Genomic DNA, 15912 nt, shown 5'->3' with positions numbered 1-15912 from the left:
GAAGTGGAGTTGGTCTCATTTGATGATACACAGCTGCATATGTTTAGGTCTTCATTTTTAAAACAAAATAGGTGCATTATTTGAGCTGTTTCAACTGAGACATCTTTAGAGAGTTTCATCACTTAAGGGGCAAATACCGTGCATTTTCTGAAAATCTATTAAAAGGGCATAACTTAGGGCCTTAGGACCTCAGAGGTGCCCCAGCACACAAATCGCTTTGAAAGTGTGGAGCCAGATTCTCAAGCTGCGCTACTTATCATTGCTCTGTTGTAGCCAATGAGCTTGTGCTGATGTCCACCAGGTACAGATCCCAGTTCTAACTTCTAAGGATAGTGCAAAAGAGAATCTCCTCTAAAGAACATGTATTTTACAGATCTTTCATCTTCCTTTCTGTGGAATTTCCACTGAACTGAAAAACTAATGATGGGAAGACAGCGATGAACTTCCTAACAGTATTCAGCTAGTAGCAGAGAGCTCCTTTCTGTTTCACAGGCTATATCCTGAGATGTGTCTACAGGAACATTTGAAAAAGATATTTAATTGGTCTCATAACATTTTTGTCTCTCCAACTTCCATATCAAAGCTGATATATTTTTAACTGTAAAGACTTCACCCACCACCACCAAAAATGCCCCAGCCAAACCCTAGCAGCTCTGAAAGATCAGCCAGAATTCCAATATCCAAATCTTTCTTCCTTTACTTCTACGACTTTCTTCCTTTACTTCTATGGAATTTACTACAACTGGAGTTTCTTTGGAATTCTTTTGTTTTGTGAGCTGGAAGAGGATTTATTTTACTCTTCAGTCCTTGTATTGATAAATATTAAAAGGTCAGTCCCAGAGGTATGATCTAAAAATTAATGTTCTTTTACACCATCCTGGGCTATCCAGATATCTCTGCTGCCCAGTGCATAGGCAGAATAGTCAGTCCATAGATGAATGAGGAATAATCCATGTGAATGCACGTATGAAAAATGCCTCACTATGTAAATACAGGCAGCACAGGCAAGGTACAAAGTTAGAAACTGGAAACCTTCTAAACCAAGATCACAAGCCTTAATCACCTGAACACAAGGAATTACTCTGTTAGCTGTAAGCTGTGGGGTCTCAGGCTCATCATCAGCCAGGGACTAGATTGGGGCATGATCGCAGCACTCTGCCAGAGTATTACATGTTCCCTAAGGCAAAGTTTATCCCAGCTGGCTGACAGGAGTTCAAGTCTCACGAGGAATGCCAATGTTTAATAAGTCTGTTGACACATACTTACAAAGCTGCCAGAAGTTCCCAGTGGGGATAGAGTCCCAGCTTTAAATATTGAAAGCACAAGCCCATGCTACTTGAGCTAATGGGGTTTCTTACCGCCGCAGAAGATGCTTGTATATAAATGCCGTCTGGCTACCAGTTCATTATGAGGCCATAATTAAGTAGGATAAGATTCAAAAATAAACTTCATTTTTGCAAGTATTAATATATATTTGTTTGGCAGGAAAAGAAGGGAGTACGAGAATTTGGCCCTCAGTATTGTAAAATACTACCATATTAATTGCATTCAGCAAGTAATTCAAGAACATGGAGCTCAGGTTCTCCTGTATTAGATGCTTTAATGCTGCAGTGTAGCTAGAGCTTTCAAGAACGTGTGTGTAATTATGTAGCACCATTTATGTGCGTGTTTTTTTCCAAATGAAAATGAAATCCTGGCTCCTGGTCCAAAGAACTTACTAATTGAATCTAATAGAGAATATGAAAAGGAATGACACCAGGACCCAAGAAGAAAGAAAAAATTATATTCAGGAAAGGATTATTTGCAAAATCATCGGAGCAACTGAGCTGTTTCTTAACTTTTTCTCTTTTAAATTAAAAAGGCCTGGAGGAGGTACCAGCTCCAACGCTGCACTTTTTGTTAGAGGGAGAAAACTTGAAGGAAAGATTTGAATACAGAAAGTTCTCAGCACTTAGGAAGAAACTTTTGTCAGTCACAGTCCCCAGTATAGGAGGACGTGAGCAAAAAGGAAAATGTCAGCTAATCAGAAGATCAAATGCAAAGATGATGTGTAAGGATAAAATAAAAAGTGTTTTGAGATCAGAGTACATCATTAATAGCAAATAAGAGGATTTGAAATAGATGCTGGTTGTCAAAGAAGTTGCTCCAGACGTCTAAAGATGTCAAAGCAACGAGAGAACAAAGTGTTACCAACTGCACTTTGGATATGCTGAAGCAACTAGCAGGGATATCAAAAGAAAGGAGATCAGAGAATGAATATTTAGGCAGCGGAAAATGAAAGCACAAACCCAAGTTTAGCAGTGTGGACAGAGCATGCAAAAAAAAAAAGGTTGTGGGATTTGTAAGAGGAGAGAGAAATGGTGCAATGAAATAGAGCTGACACAAATGTTTATCTATATCACATGTATGGTTACAAGCTGGATGGATCTAGAAACTAGTTTTAGTTAGGAGCTAACACGTATCGCTTGTGATTGTTGTGATCTTCCGTTTCTGTATTTAGGGTACCTAAAGTCAGAATGCTTTACTCCAGTGAATCAAAAGTGAGAATTATGAATGTAAGTCTTACTTACAACTTCATCTTAAACAAATTCATGGCATTATTGAATGAGAATTTCAGAAATGTTTGTAGTATTTGCCAAATTTTGTTCCAGCTGAAGTCGAGAGTAAAGCTCCCTTTCCTTTCCAGGAAGGAGCAAAGGCAGACCAATACTGAACACTTCAGACACTCCCACCACAAGGTTTTTGCATACAAATTCTATTATCTAAACACAGCTATGAAAATTCAGCATGCTGTGTGCATTGTACCGGTACTTCATTAGTAATAATGTCCCAAAATGAGTTATGCAAGCTACTGTTTATAGGTGTCCCTAAAACCTTTAGATGATGGTATAGTTATTATTTATGTGTTATATAATGCAAAGAGAGAAACTTTCAAAGAACTTTTTCAGAATTTGGAAACACATTATTGGAAGTAAAACCCGTCTGACTTGGCTGTTGTGACCCCAGCTAAGCGGGGTCATGAGGAAAGATGCAGTGTTTGGTTGTATGGCTGTATAGATGTAAAGGGCTACTAAACTCCTCTATACACAGTAGGAAAAAAAAAAAAGACAGAGGGAAACAAACATGAATGATGTACATTTTGCCTCAGTTCTATTTGTGACGTATTTTGAAATAGACTAGTTTATGCTGGAACTAGAGTATGTAATTTAGCTGATCCTTATTTCAGAGGTTTGAGGGTCAGCTAGCTGGAAGTCCTTTCTTAATTTGGCAGCTGAGTTTTAAAATAAGGGGATGGAATCTGTTATCGCAGGTCAGACTTATGTCCATATATCCAGGATTAATTTGTTCTAAAATGACCAGCAGGAGGCATTTCAGCAGAAAGCCCTGTTCTGTTCCCTGTGAGATGTCTAGGAAATGATGAAATTTTGTACCCAGGTAAAGGTGGGAAGTAAAAGGTCTCTCCTGGCCTCTGTCTCCTTGCCAGTCTCCAAACATCAACTACAGAGTGAGAATAACAAGCCAGACTCAGCTGGTGTAAATTAAGGCAGCTTCATTGCCTTCCCGTGGACTATGCCAGTTCACATCTGTTGAAGCATGATTTCCTTAATGTTGATTCATGTTTTCTCTTTTATCTTCATTTTAGCTTCATACAATATCAGCGTGTTTGGCTTTGTTTTCTTTGATGAGCAAATGTGGGTAGCATATAATAAGAAGTTACTGAAGTATTTATTATTAATAGAGCCATAAAGTCCCTTTGAACATCTGAAAAAAGGTGGCTTGTAGGTGTGGACTTGAGTAACACATTTTGAAAAGAGCAAGAACCATTTGTTTCTAGAGGTATCTGACAAACTAAAGCTTCCATTTTTGTTTTCCTTTTACTCAGTGAATTTTTCTTCCTTTTAATCTTTTAATTCCCCCCCTCTGACACTGCAGTCTTTTCTTTTTTCCACTTAGAAATATGAAGAAATGGGCAGGTCAAAGTTGAGATCATTTGTGGGGCTTAGTCACATTGTAAGTCCCAGCATAGCCCTTTCATCTCTCATGAACACAGACCGGGTATTGTGTGAAGTTCTTGAACTGTAAGTGACTTTAAATTCACTCTAGTGGACAAGGGTGAGAAGAAGTCATTTAACTTTTAATAGACTTTCAAGGACGAATGAGCAGCTGGTTGAGATGGACTATGAAATGACCCTTACCATTTTCCCCAAACTCAGAATTCAATCTTTGAGGTTTTAAATAATGTGGTTAACTTTTTTCCTCCCCCAGTTCCCATTCCTCTCTGTTTTCTGAGTTTAGATGGAAAGGGGGGGGGGGCGTGAAAAAAAGACTTAAGAGAGGCTTTCCTGGCTCTTGCTGCACTGAAAATCGTGAAAAAAAAAATCGGCCCTTCAGATATTTCCTGCCAGATTTCCAGAATGGAAACAATTGTTTCTGCTTTATGAGACTGATATCACATGGAGTACAAAAAGGCTTGTGCAAGTAAGTGTAGCTCTGCTGAAATTGGTGAGACCACGCCAGTGCACTGCAGCTGAGGATCTGGCCCTAGTTGTTTGGTCCTGTTTGTAGTTGTAAGGAGACTTTACATGGCATCTTATGCACTACAGTTCTCCCTAGTTTTACATGCCTGGCTTGAAGAACTGGCTTTGAGGGGGTTTTGACTGCAGCTCTTAGCCAAGCCAAATTTTTCAGTGGTCCAGCAGTTCTGGTGATCTGCATTTGTCTAAGTTTTTGAGGTGAAGAATGAACACTTATATCAATTGCAGTTTCTAGCTCCCCAGATTGCAAAGCACAAAGTAATTAATTTTCAGGATATATATGCATCTATCTCTCATTTCTCTTAGTGTCAGACTTGAAAAGACAGATACTATCCGTTGCATTAAGTCTTGTCGACCAAATGATGTCAACTGTGTCTTGGATCCAGTCCACACAATTTCCCACACTGTCATTTCACTGCCCACATTCAGAGAATTGACAAGACCTGAAGGTAAGTGGTTTGTCTCTTGTTCCATTTAACAGACTACAACATATAAAACCTCCACCGGAAATCCTTGCCTAAAGCCAGACTAGCTACCGGTGCAGTAAAATGTTTGCACAGTTCCAAATTATAGTGTACTATTCATTTAATTAAAACCTTCAATATCCAGGAGTTTTAATTTTATGGGGCAAAGAAAGTCATTCTAAGCTCTAACTCATACAGCTTCCCAGTCTAAGGAAATACTGAGTCTGAATTCCCATTTACCACATAATTCACATTTACTCACATAATAGCAGTGTACCCCATGACTTTCTCCTTCCTTTTTTTGCAGATTTTGCCATAAGAAGTAGGTGCTCATTATATTTCTCTCATCTGTTTATGGTCTGTTTGCTATTGACAGGTGGCTTGTTCCAAGAATATAGCCTTTATCTACATGAAAACGTTAATCACAAAATACATTATATTGAATATGCTATCTAGGACTGTGATTTACTGATTTTTGACCTATGAAAAAAATAAGTGTTGTTTTTTAAAATATAAAATAATAAAGGAAGGGAAATTCCAAGGACTGGACAGAAAGTTTTTAAGATAAGATTTTCAAAAAGCATCCAAGTGAGTGGCTGGCCAGTCATCCAAAGTGAGTTTTCCAGCCCCAGATGCTGCACTCTCATGGGCATTCGTGTATTTCTTTAGTTCCTTCGGCCTCTGCAGTACCTGTGAGTTTTTAAGTAACTCCTGCAGTTTCATAAGGATCGCACTCACTTTGCTTAGTTCACATATAAACTTAGAGATCAAGAGCCAGTTTTTGCTCCTTGGCATTTGCATTCGTATTCTGGCAGCTTCATTGGAGATTGCGTACACATCCATAGGCGGAATGACTGCCTTCAGCCCTGCTTCTCTGTAGGATGAGCCACTCAGCAACTTACTGTGTGACACAGAGAGAGAAGAAGGGGATGGAGGAAAGGAAGATTATTTTGGAGGGTTTTTTCAAGATCTTAAATCCCTACTTCTGATGCACCCAGAGTCTCAGCCTTGCTATCTCAGAAGGTTGTCCTAAATGAAAGCCAAAGCTGATTCTTCACTTCTGTACCAGGCAGAAGGAGTAGGGCAAGAGAGGTCCAAATCCTTGTTTGTATAGGAACAATATAACCACTAATAACTTAGCTGCGTAGAGCTGCTGTAGATTGTGTCAGGCCTGTTTCAGGCCTTGGCTGGCCCTACTTCACAGGGAACGGAGGAATGCCCCATAGCCACTTCTACTCCCATACACGCCCCTTCAGCTTCGCCAGGTGTACTGGCAGCAGAGCTAAGGATTTGGCGCAGGATGCTTCCCAAACCGTTCCCTCATTAGTCCATCCTCATGATTTAATAAAAAGAGATGAGACCTAGCGAGCTGAGAGTACTAGCGAAGCCTAGAAGATGTTCCTAAACTGTAATTCAGCATATGGCCTTGGGTGAATTCTTACAGCTCCATGGTTTAGTTTCATCATCTGTAGAGTGAGGATAATAATGAGAATACTAATACTTACCTCCCTCACAAGAGGCTTGAAAAACAGTTTCACTTTTTTTTTTTTTTAAATCTAAACCCCTCCTCCAATACTCAAAAGGACTCTGTAATTTGCAATGGGAATACTTTGTGTAACTGCCTAAGGGAATCAGAGTTCAGGGGTTTATCTGTTTGGTCCCCCTCCACTGCCCACCCTGGGGATCCTCAGTGTTGTCCTCTTTGGATACATGCTGGAAGTCCGACTGGTTTCTAAGAGTGGTCTTTCTGGACTCTCAAAGTAATAGTGTTTTGGCTTCAGGGCTTCTTGGATGGTGCAGGAGGAGAAAATAAATCTATCCAAATCCTCCTTTTCCCCAGATGTTCTTTCTTTCCATTTTAAAGGACAGATTGGGGCTGGGGAGGTGTCCTCCACCAGCTTTGAGGACAAGTCATTTTCGATCAAATTCTGTTGGGTTCTTCAGTGATGTTTTCAAAAACTTCTCAGTCCATTCTGTGATACTCTTTATTTGCAGAGATTATTTTTCTTCGTGCCATCACACCTACATATCCGGCCAACCAGGCAGATATCATATTTGACATAACAGAAGGAAATTTAAGAGATTCCTTTGATATCATCAAGCGTTACATGGACGGTATGACAGTGGGTGAGTAGAGTGTTTTCTGCTTACTTTCTTCTCTCAGTAATGTAGAACAAGGTCGAAGAAATTAACTCAAGTAATTAATTCCCACCTTGATTTTCAAGTCTGTATTGATTTAATATTCTCCAATCCAATATGTGTAATTTGAACTAATATCACAGATTTTTTTAATTCAAAATACCAGAGGCCTAAACTTTAATTTGAGAAGTATTTTAACTTTTTTCAGAACTTGCTCTAATTACAAATGCAAATGATTTAGCTTTAAAATGATGAGGTTTGCCCATTATAATCAAACCAAATACAAAATGTGTAGTATGTCTGCAAAGAGACTGTAAATTTAATTAACTGTTCTTTCTTGTTTAAACAGCATTGCACCAATTTTTGGATAATAATCAAATTTTTAAAGCAGGACTGAATTTACTGCAAGTGTTCCCTGTTTTATTTTTTAATGACAGGCTGGTTCAGTTTTAAATACCTCTGTTGAGGATAAAAGGGATCTGGCAAATGCTGTGGTTTAGAAGAAACTTCAGAATGGAACATACACATTTGATTTACAGTCTCAATTTGGCAGGGAGGAGACATGGCAGGAGGTATACCTGTGTATATGGGTCATGTGCTAGACCTGCACCTCATTATATAGTGGGGAGGGGCTGCAACACAACCTGAGGTCGTACTTTCTGGTAGGTTTCTTTCAGAGCAGGGCCCCTTGGGGGGATATAATGCATACTATATCCAGTATGTAATGTGTATAGTGTATCTAGGATATATACATACATGCACACAGATATATATTTACAGTGTATACTGTAGCTGTTGGCAAATTACGTGAAAGTTGCAGAGCAGGAGCAGGTCCCAGCTGATGTGCTGCTTTGCCCAATGTGCATTGGTAGTGCAGTGGCAAGGGAATGTGCTGTCATTCTCATGATTAGAGAATTAATATGCCAGGTATTAAAAAGTAGTATTTGATTGCTCTTTATTAATGTTTGTTTATGAAAATAAAGGACCACTGTTCCCAGTGAACATTTGTGCTTCAGTATGTGAATGTGGAGGTTATGCTCAGGTTTATACATGTGCTTCTGGGCTTTCTAGCAGGACTTGTCTGGATGAAAAGAAAAATCGCTGCTGTGCTTCTTCCATACTGATGGTTTGTGAAAAAGTGTATTTAGCATGATCTGAAGGTGGCACTGTTGCATTTCAGAAGCCTGATAGTACAGCATCAGCTGTGCAAAGGTTTTATGAACTGTAGATAAAAATCATAAGTCATTAGGTTTATATTTCTTTCTTTATCAAACAGAAGTATACATGTGAATGCTGAGAAAGAGGGAGAGTCTGTTAAAGCAGGATGATAAGATTACAGATTTCAGGTATTGGGTTGATTCTTTAGAAGAGTATAAATGTTATCAGATCCCACAGTAGTTACAGTAGTTTGCTTTTCGTGCTGTGTTCTTCTTTCTGCCTGAAGTAAGAAAGAGGGATGTGTTTAGAAATTTGACTGGCCAAGGTATTTGCCTGAGGGAAGCCTTTCCATTTTGAATAATAGGACTGTGTGTCAATGGTATTTTACTTGGTAAACTGGATATCTGCCTCACAACGTTAGGAGAGAGAGGATATTCTTATACACCGGGTTGAGAAGATATGATATATGCCTAAATACATTCACAGATCTGCAAAAGAATTGGGCAACTCTTTCTTCACCTCAGTTCCCCCATGTGCAACGTGGAGATGATAAAACATGCCTACTACTGTCTTAATTAATTCTTGCATGTAAGAGTCTTAAGTAATTCCTCTATGTAAAAGTACTTTGAGATTAATGGATGGAAGCTGCAAAGTAAACTGCCTGCAGCAGAATTGGAAAAGGAAAAACAAAACAAAACCCCAGCTGATATTACCTGGAGGGGCAGAGGTTCAGGACAGCATGTTGTATGTGTGAAATTAGGATTGCAAATAATTCTGCCAGCAGCAGTTCTGCTGCTCTCATCATAATATCATTTTTCTTGTTATTAATAATCTGAATGTTAGGTGTTCCCGTAGAAGTGCTGGGAAGTTTTCAAGACAAATAAGTAAGATGGGATCCTAGTCCACAGGAGTTCACAAAGTGAGTCCCTCTTGTAAAGAAAGGGGAAGGGTTTGTATAAGGGTGGAAAAAGACAAAGGGCATAGACGATATCAGAAAGATTTACTGGTTATCAGAAAGATTTATTGGTTATCCCATGAAGTTATAGGAACATAAGAGCTGTGGGACTGTAACATAGGGACTCTAGCAGAGCAAATGCCCAACTAGCCCACTAACCAGTGCCCAACATATGGGCCAGTAAGACAGGTATACAGGACTCTTTCTCCAAATATAATGTTCCAACTTGCTGCAATCATCAGATTATATGCTTCTGAAAAAGCACACCTGGACCATCATGCTTGATGACCACTGATGGATATATGCCTCTTGAATCTGTGCAGCCTATTTTTTAATCTTTTTTTTGCTGCCTATATTGTAGAGGAAAGAATACATTTACTCTAATAATAAATCATAGATGCATGGGTAAAAGGAATAATAAGCATGTTTCATTTTGTGGTAATATTTCAGGAGCAATGACCAGAGTATCAAAGCTAGTTTATCTGCTAATGGAAATTAGATCACCAAATATCTTTTCTCTACAAGATAAATTTTCTCTACAAGAGAAAAGACAGAAAGCCTCTACAGGAGGTTTTATTTTTTAAAGAAAAGACATGGACTAGCTCAGAGAAAGATGGAATGCTTAACAGCATATGGAAAAAAGCAGGAAAATACTTACTAGTGTTACTGAAAGAGCTGAGTGTAATAAACCTTGACTTGATGTCAGAGCAGAGGAAACCAATGAAGGGATTCAAAGAAAGTAGGGAGCACTGGAAAAAAGAGGGGAAGAAAGGACAGATCCATGAAAATGCTCTTGTAGGAAGTCCTTTGTTAGTAAAACAGTTTTTTCCCAGGTTGTCACAATAAGAGAGATGATGCCTTAATAAGGACCTGCATCTAAACTGTGTGTAAATGGAAAGGAACAAAATGCTCTCAAAAGTGTAACACTAAAAAAAAGTGAAAAGGTACAAGTTTCTTTTGGTAAAGGTTTAGAGAGGGGGAGGAGCTATTCGAGATGGAGTTACAGAGGAAAAGTGAGCACTTCAACACTGACAGAGAATTGTGGACTGAAGAGAGTCAGGTCATCTGTTTTAGCCATTATCCCTTTAAGGTGACACTGAGAAATCAAGGAGAAGATGTTAGTGAAGCTCAGAAATATGTAGGATTGGATGGAGAATGGCTGATGAGCCTGGTTTGTGATTTGTTGATGGAGAGAGAGCAGCTGAGGTCACAGGAGGAGATGAGAGTGTGTAGGAGCAGGTTGTGAGGAAGGAAAATGAAGAAACTAGAAACAGAGGAAAGAGCTGCCCCAGGGAATGTTAGAAAAAGAAAGAACATGGTCTCCCAAAGGAGTTGTAGGAGGAGCAGCCACAAAGGCAGGAGAAGAAAGAAGCAAGGACAATATTGCAAAATCAAGGAAAGAAAACTTGTCAAATGGGAATCAATGATCAGCAGTACCAGACATGGAGGAGCCAAAAGTAATAAGAACAGACTCCAAAACTAGCTATGCTGACCTACAGAAAGTGTCTTCCAGTGGAAGAGAAGGAATGAAAGCCAGCCTGCTGGAGTGGCAGTGTGTAGACTTCATGCAAGCTGAAGAAAAAGAAATGTGTAAAAAGTTGCTTCCGATATTTCTACCCTCTTGTACTAAAAAGAGCTGTGAAACCCCATTCTTTCCTGGTTCAAGAAGTGCTGTAGAACCCTCTGTTGCCTGGTGTGGTTACAGGCCAAGGTGGCACTGAAGCCAAAAGATACTGTTAACAACTGCACATCACTTATTAGCATGGGCGGTAGAAAACCAGAAGTGCAGACCTATTCAGTTTTTTTTTTAAAGCTTTTATAGACTTTTCACTGCATTCCTCCTTTAACCAGCTGTCACTGAAAAATGAAGAATGCATTTTCAACCTGTACAAAAATGTCCTATCAATGCCTGAGGTATTATCAGATACTATAAAACATTTCCCCCCTCAGCTATGCATTCATTTCCTTCGGTGACTGTAATACCACCTTGTAGTCTGGTAAACTTCAGGAAGATTTTAAGATTTCATAGTATAGCTAAAAGTAGTTTTGATAGGCTGAAATCTTCCATATAGCATTGTATACTAACCTAAGCATATATTCTGGCCTATGAAGCAGAACAGTACTATTTTTATCAAAAGCATCCAGAGCCAATACAATTATAAAATTTCAATTGTACCTATAGAGCTTCTCAGGGGTGTTGTGCTGGTGCTTGAATACACTGATATGAATGGTTGCTTATAATTTTACAGATAGGTACTACTGCTCTCCATTGTTATTTGCAAGGATTTCATTGCTATCTCTGTCCTGAATTTCCAGCCTCTTTTACACGTGTGACAGTTTATGATGTTGCCTTTGAACCATTACAGAAAGCGTCTCAACTACTGATAGCACAACATTGGAGTTATTAGTAGTATAATTTCTACTATAGTATTACGATTGTTTAGTATGTTCCAGAGGCTGGAGAGGGACTTTTAAAAAATGATCAGAAGGTAGAGAAAAACAGGTACCATAAGAAAGTGTGCTTGTGGGATCCCATATTGGCTGGGGGCAGGAGAAAGAGACTGGAGGTTTATTTGACTTTTTGGGAAACCTGTCCTTAGCACAGGGGTAGCAGTTCTGTATCTCTTAAGTAGTTTAGCCATTCCCAGTGTGGCAAAGTCTTTTCACAGTCTACCATGCAAATGTTTGTATGGTCTGACATTAAATTCAGAGTCACTGGGTTGCAAAAGATTTGGTTCTGAACTTTGTCCCTGGACCCACTCTGCAGTGCCGGGCAAGTACCTTCACATTCCTCTCTGCTTCTCCCTTATCCTCTGTTGCTCTAGACTCTTTATCTTTGGGCCAGAGGCTGGCTGGCTCTTACCCTGCGTTTGTTACTGTGTTTAGCATGATGAGATCCCCAGACTGATTTGGGCTTCCTGGCAGGGCTGTGATGCTGAAAGTAGCAGTTCGCCTGCAATTGCTTTTCTGTGGGGAAATGGAGGGTAGGTGTAGGCAGAGCCAGGGCGTCCAGGAGAGCTCCGCTGTTCAGAGGGGCGAGGATTTCAGCACATACGTTATCTCCCCTTGTGGATACTCTTACTAGAAAGTAAGCAACAATAGCCATCTTTTGTCATGACTATAATGTCATTAGCATGAAACGACAATGGTGTCTGGCAATACAAAACCGATGCCGTCCAGTCATTCACAGTGAGCACACAGAGCAGGGACATAATTCAGCAGGTTTTTCGACAGGCTCTTGCAGCCTTACATTAAAAAAGACACAGTCCCTTTCAGTATCTTTGTTCTAGTTTCATCCAGGCTTGCCCCTTTCACAAGAGGAGCCCCTCAGCAAAGAATATTTTGTGAGTTTTTCTCTATGCCAGGTTGCCCTGTCAAAATTAGTAGCTATGCATTTGAGATGAGGGTGCCCAGAAGCCATTTGGTAAACGGGATCCTAGATTTATTGCCTGAACCTGCCCTTTCGGGATGCTGATGACTGTGCTGTTCAGTAGTCAAATCTCTCAACACCCTCCCTCCCCTCCAGAAAAAATGTCAGGCTGGAGAGCTCTTCTGGAGGCAAAGAAGCAACTCAAGCAGGAGGTGAATTTTCATTTTGCATCTGAGAAATGCTGAAGGTGCTTTTCTGGTGAGAATGAGTCTTGTGCTTGAGTGGAACAACCTTCCTAATGCCAAATTTCACTCTAGCACATTGCAAGTATCTGGTTAATCAAACACTCCTCCTTGATCAATGTTCATCTCACCCCTCGGGTAGGAAGGTGTAACGTATTACAAAAACATTCATACGGACCACCTTTGGTTGCAGTTTCCATAAAGCCAGCAGACAAATAAATAATGCTACAACTCTGACAAAGTTTCGTGAACTGTGGCGTGAAGTATAAAACCTGCCAACTTGGGAAAGAAATGAACTGAGTCAGGGAACAGCTAAGGGGACCGCCGAAGGTCCTTGATTCAGATTATGTAGCATGCATTTTTTGATATTAATTTTAAACAGTGGGCTGAGATATTACATAAATGAGCAAATAAAGCCAGATTTGGAATCCACTACACCGAGAAACATACTATAGCAATTCCTCTGAAAGATGTCTTTGTGAATTCAGCCTTCTGAGGTGCTTTACCCTGGTTTAGAGTAGTCGGAGACCTGCTTTTTTGAGGATCTCCAAGTGTGAAATATTTGTGTGACTGATTCAGCTGCTTCTGCTGCTGCTCCTGAGTTTGTGTGTTGATAGCAAGCATCTCATTCCTGCAGTAGTGCCCACACAAGCCTATAAAACAGGAGATGGAAGGTAAGAGACTCAAGGCACATCGTATATCTTTCCCAGTATGATGCACAGATGCATGGCTCACTTAGAAAAAAACCGTCCTAACTTTTATTTTTAAAGGGGTCAAATGTGGTGAAGTGACCCCTTATTTCAGCCTTATTTTGAGAATTTGGTCAGGGATTAACACACATTAAGATTCAGAAAGCTTCCCTTGTCAGAAGTTCTGCTAACAATACCAGCAGAGCTGTCGCCTCTAGGTGATGACTGAGCCCTGATATAAGGGCTTTTATGTCAAATCCTCAGGATTAGGTACGTTTTCTTCCATGGTAAATTGAATCAGAGAGCCATATCGTGCTGTGTGCCATAATGTGGCTCTTTGCCAAGAAATACTGAGGGTTATAATAATTAATTGCCCAGGTGTCATGGATATGCTACTGTATCAAAGCTTGGATGAAACTGAATGATGTGGTCGTGGGACTGGTAGGGTCAACTAAGCCACTCTCACTAAATGGAGAGATTGCATGTATGTGGTGATGTAGCATGATGGACACTAAACCCCCTGTAAATAAGATAGTGCGAATAAAGTATCAGGAGGCTGATATATGATGTGATTTTGCACATTTTGGACATTCAGCCTTGAAGTTTTTCCACCTGTTTTTGTAATATGTAAGATTCTTTTACTACATAAAGCATGTCACATTCTCAAAGGTGGAACAGGAAGGATTAAAAAATATATGGTGGAAACTATTTTTTAATGAGGCTACTTCAAGTACAGTTATTGCATTTTAGGCATGAGTGATTTCGCAGCATTGTCAACGTTAAAACCCATTGCGAGGTTTGGCTGGAAGGCAAACCAGAGATCTAAAAGCACTTCAAGTTTGCCAAACCATGATAAGAGCACATCTCTCTGAAGTTATTTGGTGTCCTTAATAAAGATCATAGTATTTGTAAACTAGCCAAACCTCAGTAAAATCAAAGGTTGTTTTTAATTCTTTCATAATACCAAGGCTCCATATGATCCAACATGACAGATAATAGCTTTGAAAATATTTACCATTTGTTTCTGGCCAAAAAATATATTAATACCATGAGGCCTCTTTATTGCCTCTTTATTTGATGCATTTCAGCAATCAAAGCTTTCTAGAGAAGCCCAAGTGTTAATGAAATTAAACTTCGTTGAGTGGTTGAAGGATAGCATTTATAATAAATTGAATCCCCAATTTCTGATCTGTTGAGTAAGGCTAATCAGAAAGATCCTTTTTCATGCTGAAATGTAACTCCTGTACTGTAGTTTCCTTTTTCTTTTTTCTTCAGAGGTGAAATGAAAGGCAAAAAGAGAAGCAGATTCAAACAGTTTTAGCTAAACTTAAACTAAGACTTGTACCCTAGGTGAACACTTCAAAGGCTGGAGAGTTTTAGACACAATGGTTTGGACAGTCTTGAAATGAGTGCTTTGTCTTTACGTAGTTTATAAACGATTACTGTGGTGAACAGGTGTTGTGAGCATGGAACAGATCTGCGCTGTTGCTTATGGTCACAGGCGCAGGCCCTCCTCTTTTTTTTTGAGGGATGTCTTGCCTTACCTCTGATTGTCTTCTACACCTCTAAGAGAAGGATACGGTACAGCTCTGAGCTGCACTGTTGGGTAGCGCTTATTGAATTGCTCTGGGGACACAGGCGTGTTTGCCTGTTCCTGAGATAACACGCTGCTGGGGTCAGCACTGCACCAACTGGCCCAAGTCGTTAGGAGTCCTGTTTATGCCACTGGTGCAATCCTCACTGTTACAGTACCTAAATCACCATTGCCTTTCTGTTCCCTAATAGGGAGCGTTGGGATGGTATTAAGTGATCTGGAGCTTTGTTGGTGCTCAAAAGGGAAATCCCCCTCTCCTGTCTAGCTCTGAACAAACGCTCCAGCCCTTTCCCTGTTGCCAGCATTAGTGCTTGTGCGGCAAGCTACATTTTTTGGTTTTTTTTGTTTCAGGTGTTAATCCAAGGGAAGGGGTGGAGGATATAGCAGGACTACTATTTTCGATCAGCTTAAACCAACAGTGAAATTGCCCTGAGTGTCACGTAGCTTATGCAAGTGTGATTTTATGTGTCCAAATTGACTCCTGAAGCATTTTATAAGCACTTGAATGCTCAACAGTTGAAAATTAGGCCATTTTCTTAGGAATTTGAATGAAGATCTGGGAGGTCCATGTTTGAAAAGTACATGTTTTTGAAAATCTTGTCCCCAGATACTTCAGCAAAGATATGTAGAGCCAGCCACATTCCTGTGAAGGAGTTCTCCATCAGCATGGAAACCTTGTTAACATCCAACTCCAACCTGATTCTCCAAATCTATTATTTTGTGAAGTGTTCACCATCAAACTTGAATGAAGGTCTAATTCACAATG

At 39.9% G+C, this 15912-nt stretch overlaps 1 protein-coding gene across 1 annotated transcript in view; it reads left to right on the top strand.

Annotated features, from left to right (window-relative positions):
* The window catches only part of FBLN1 (fibulin 1), a 79509-nt gene that overhangs the window by 51580 nt on the left and 12017 nt on the right, over positions 1–15912 (top strand). The window contains exons 15-16 of the mRNA XM_082308869.1: positions 4842–4984; positions 6995–7126. Of these exons, the coding sequence (XP_082164995.1) occupies positions 4842–4984; positions 6995–7126 (275 nt within the window). The remainder of the gene's footprint in view (positions 1–4841; positions 4985–6994; positions 7127–15912) is intronic.

The sequence above is a fragment of the Platalea leucorodia genome (genome assembly GCF_965183815.1).
Source record: "Platalea leucorodia genome assembly, chromosome: 4".
In the NCBI taxonomy this organism is placed as follows: Eukaryota; Metazoa; Chordata; class Aves; order Pelecaniformes; family Threskiornithidae; genus Platalea; species Platalea leucorodia.
Note: the sequence above shows the minus strand (reverse complement) of the source record. Positions and strands in the feature narration are given on the sequence as shown.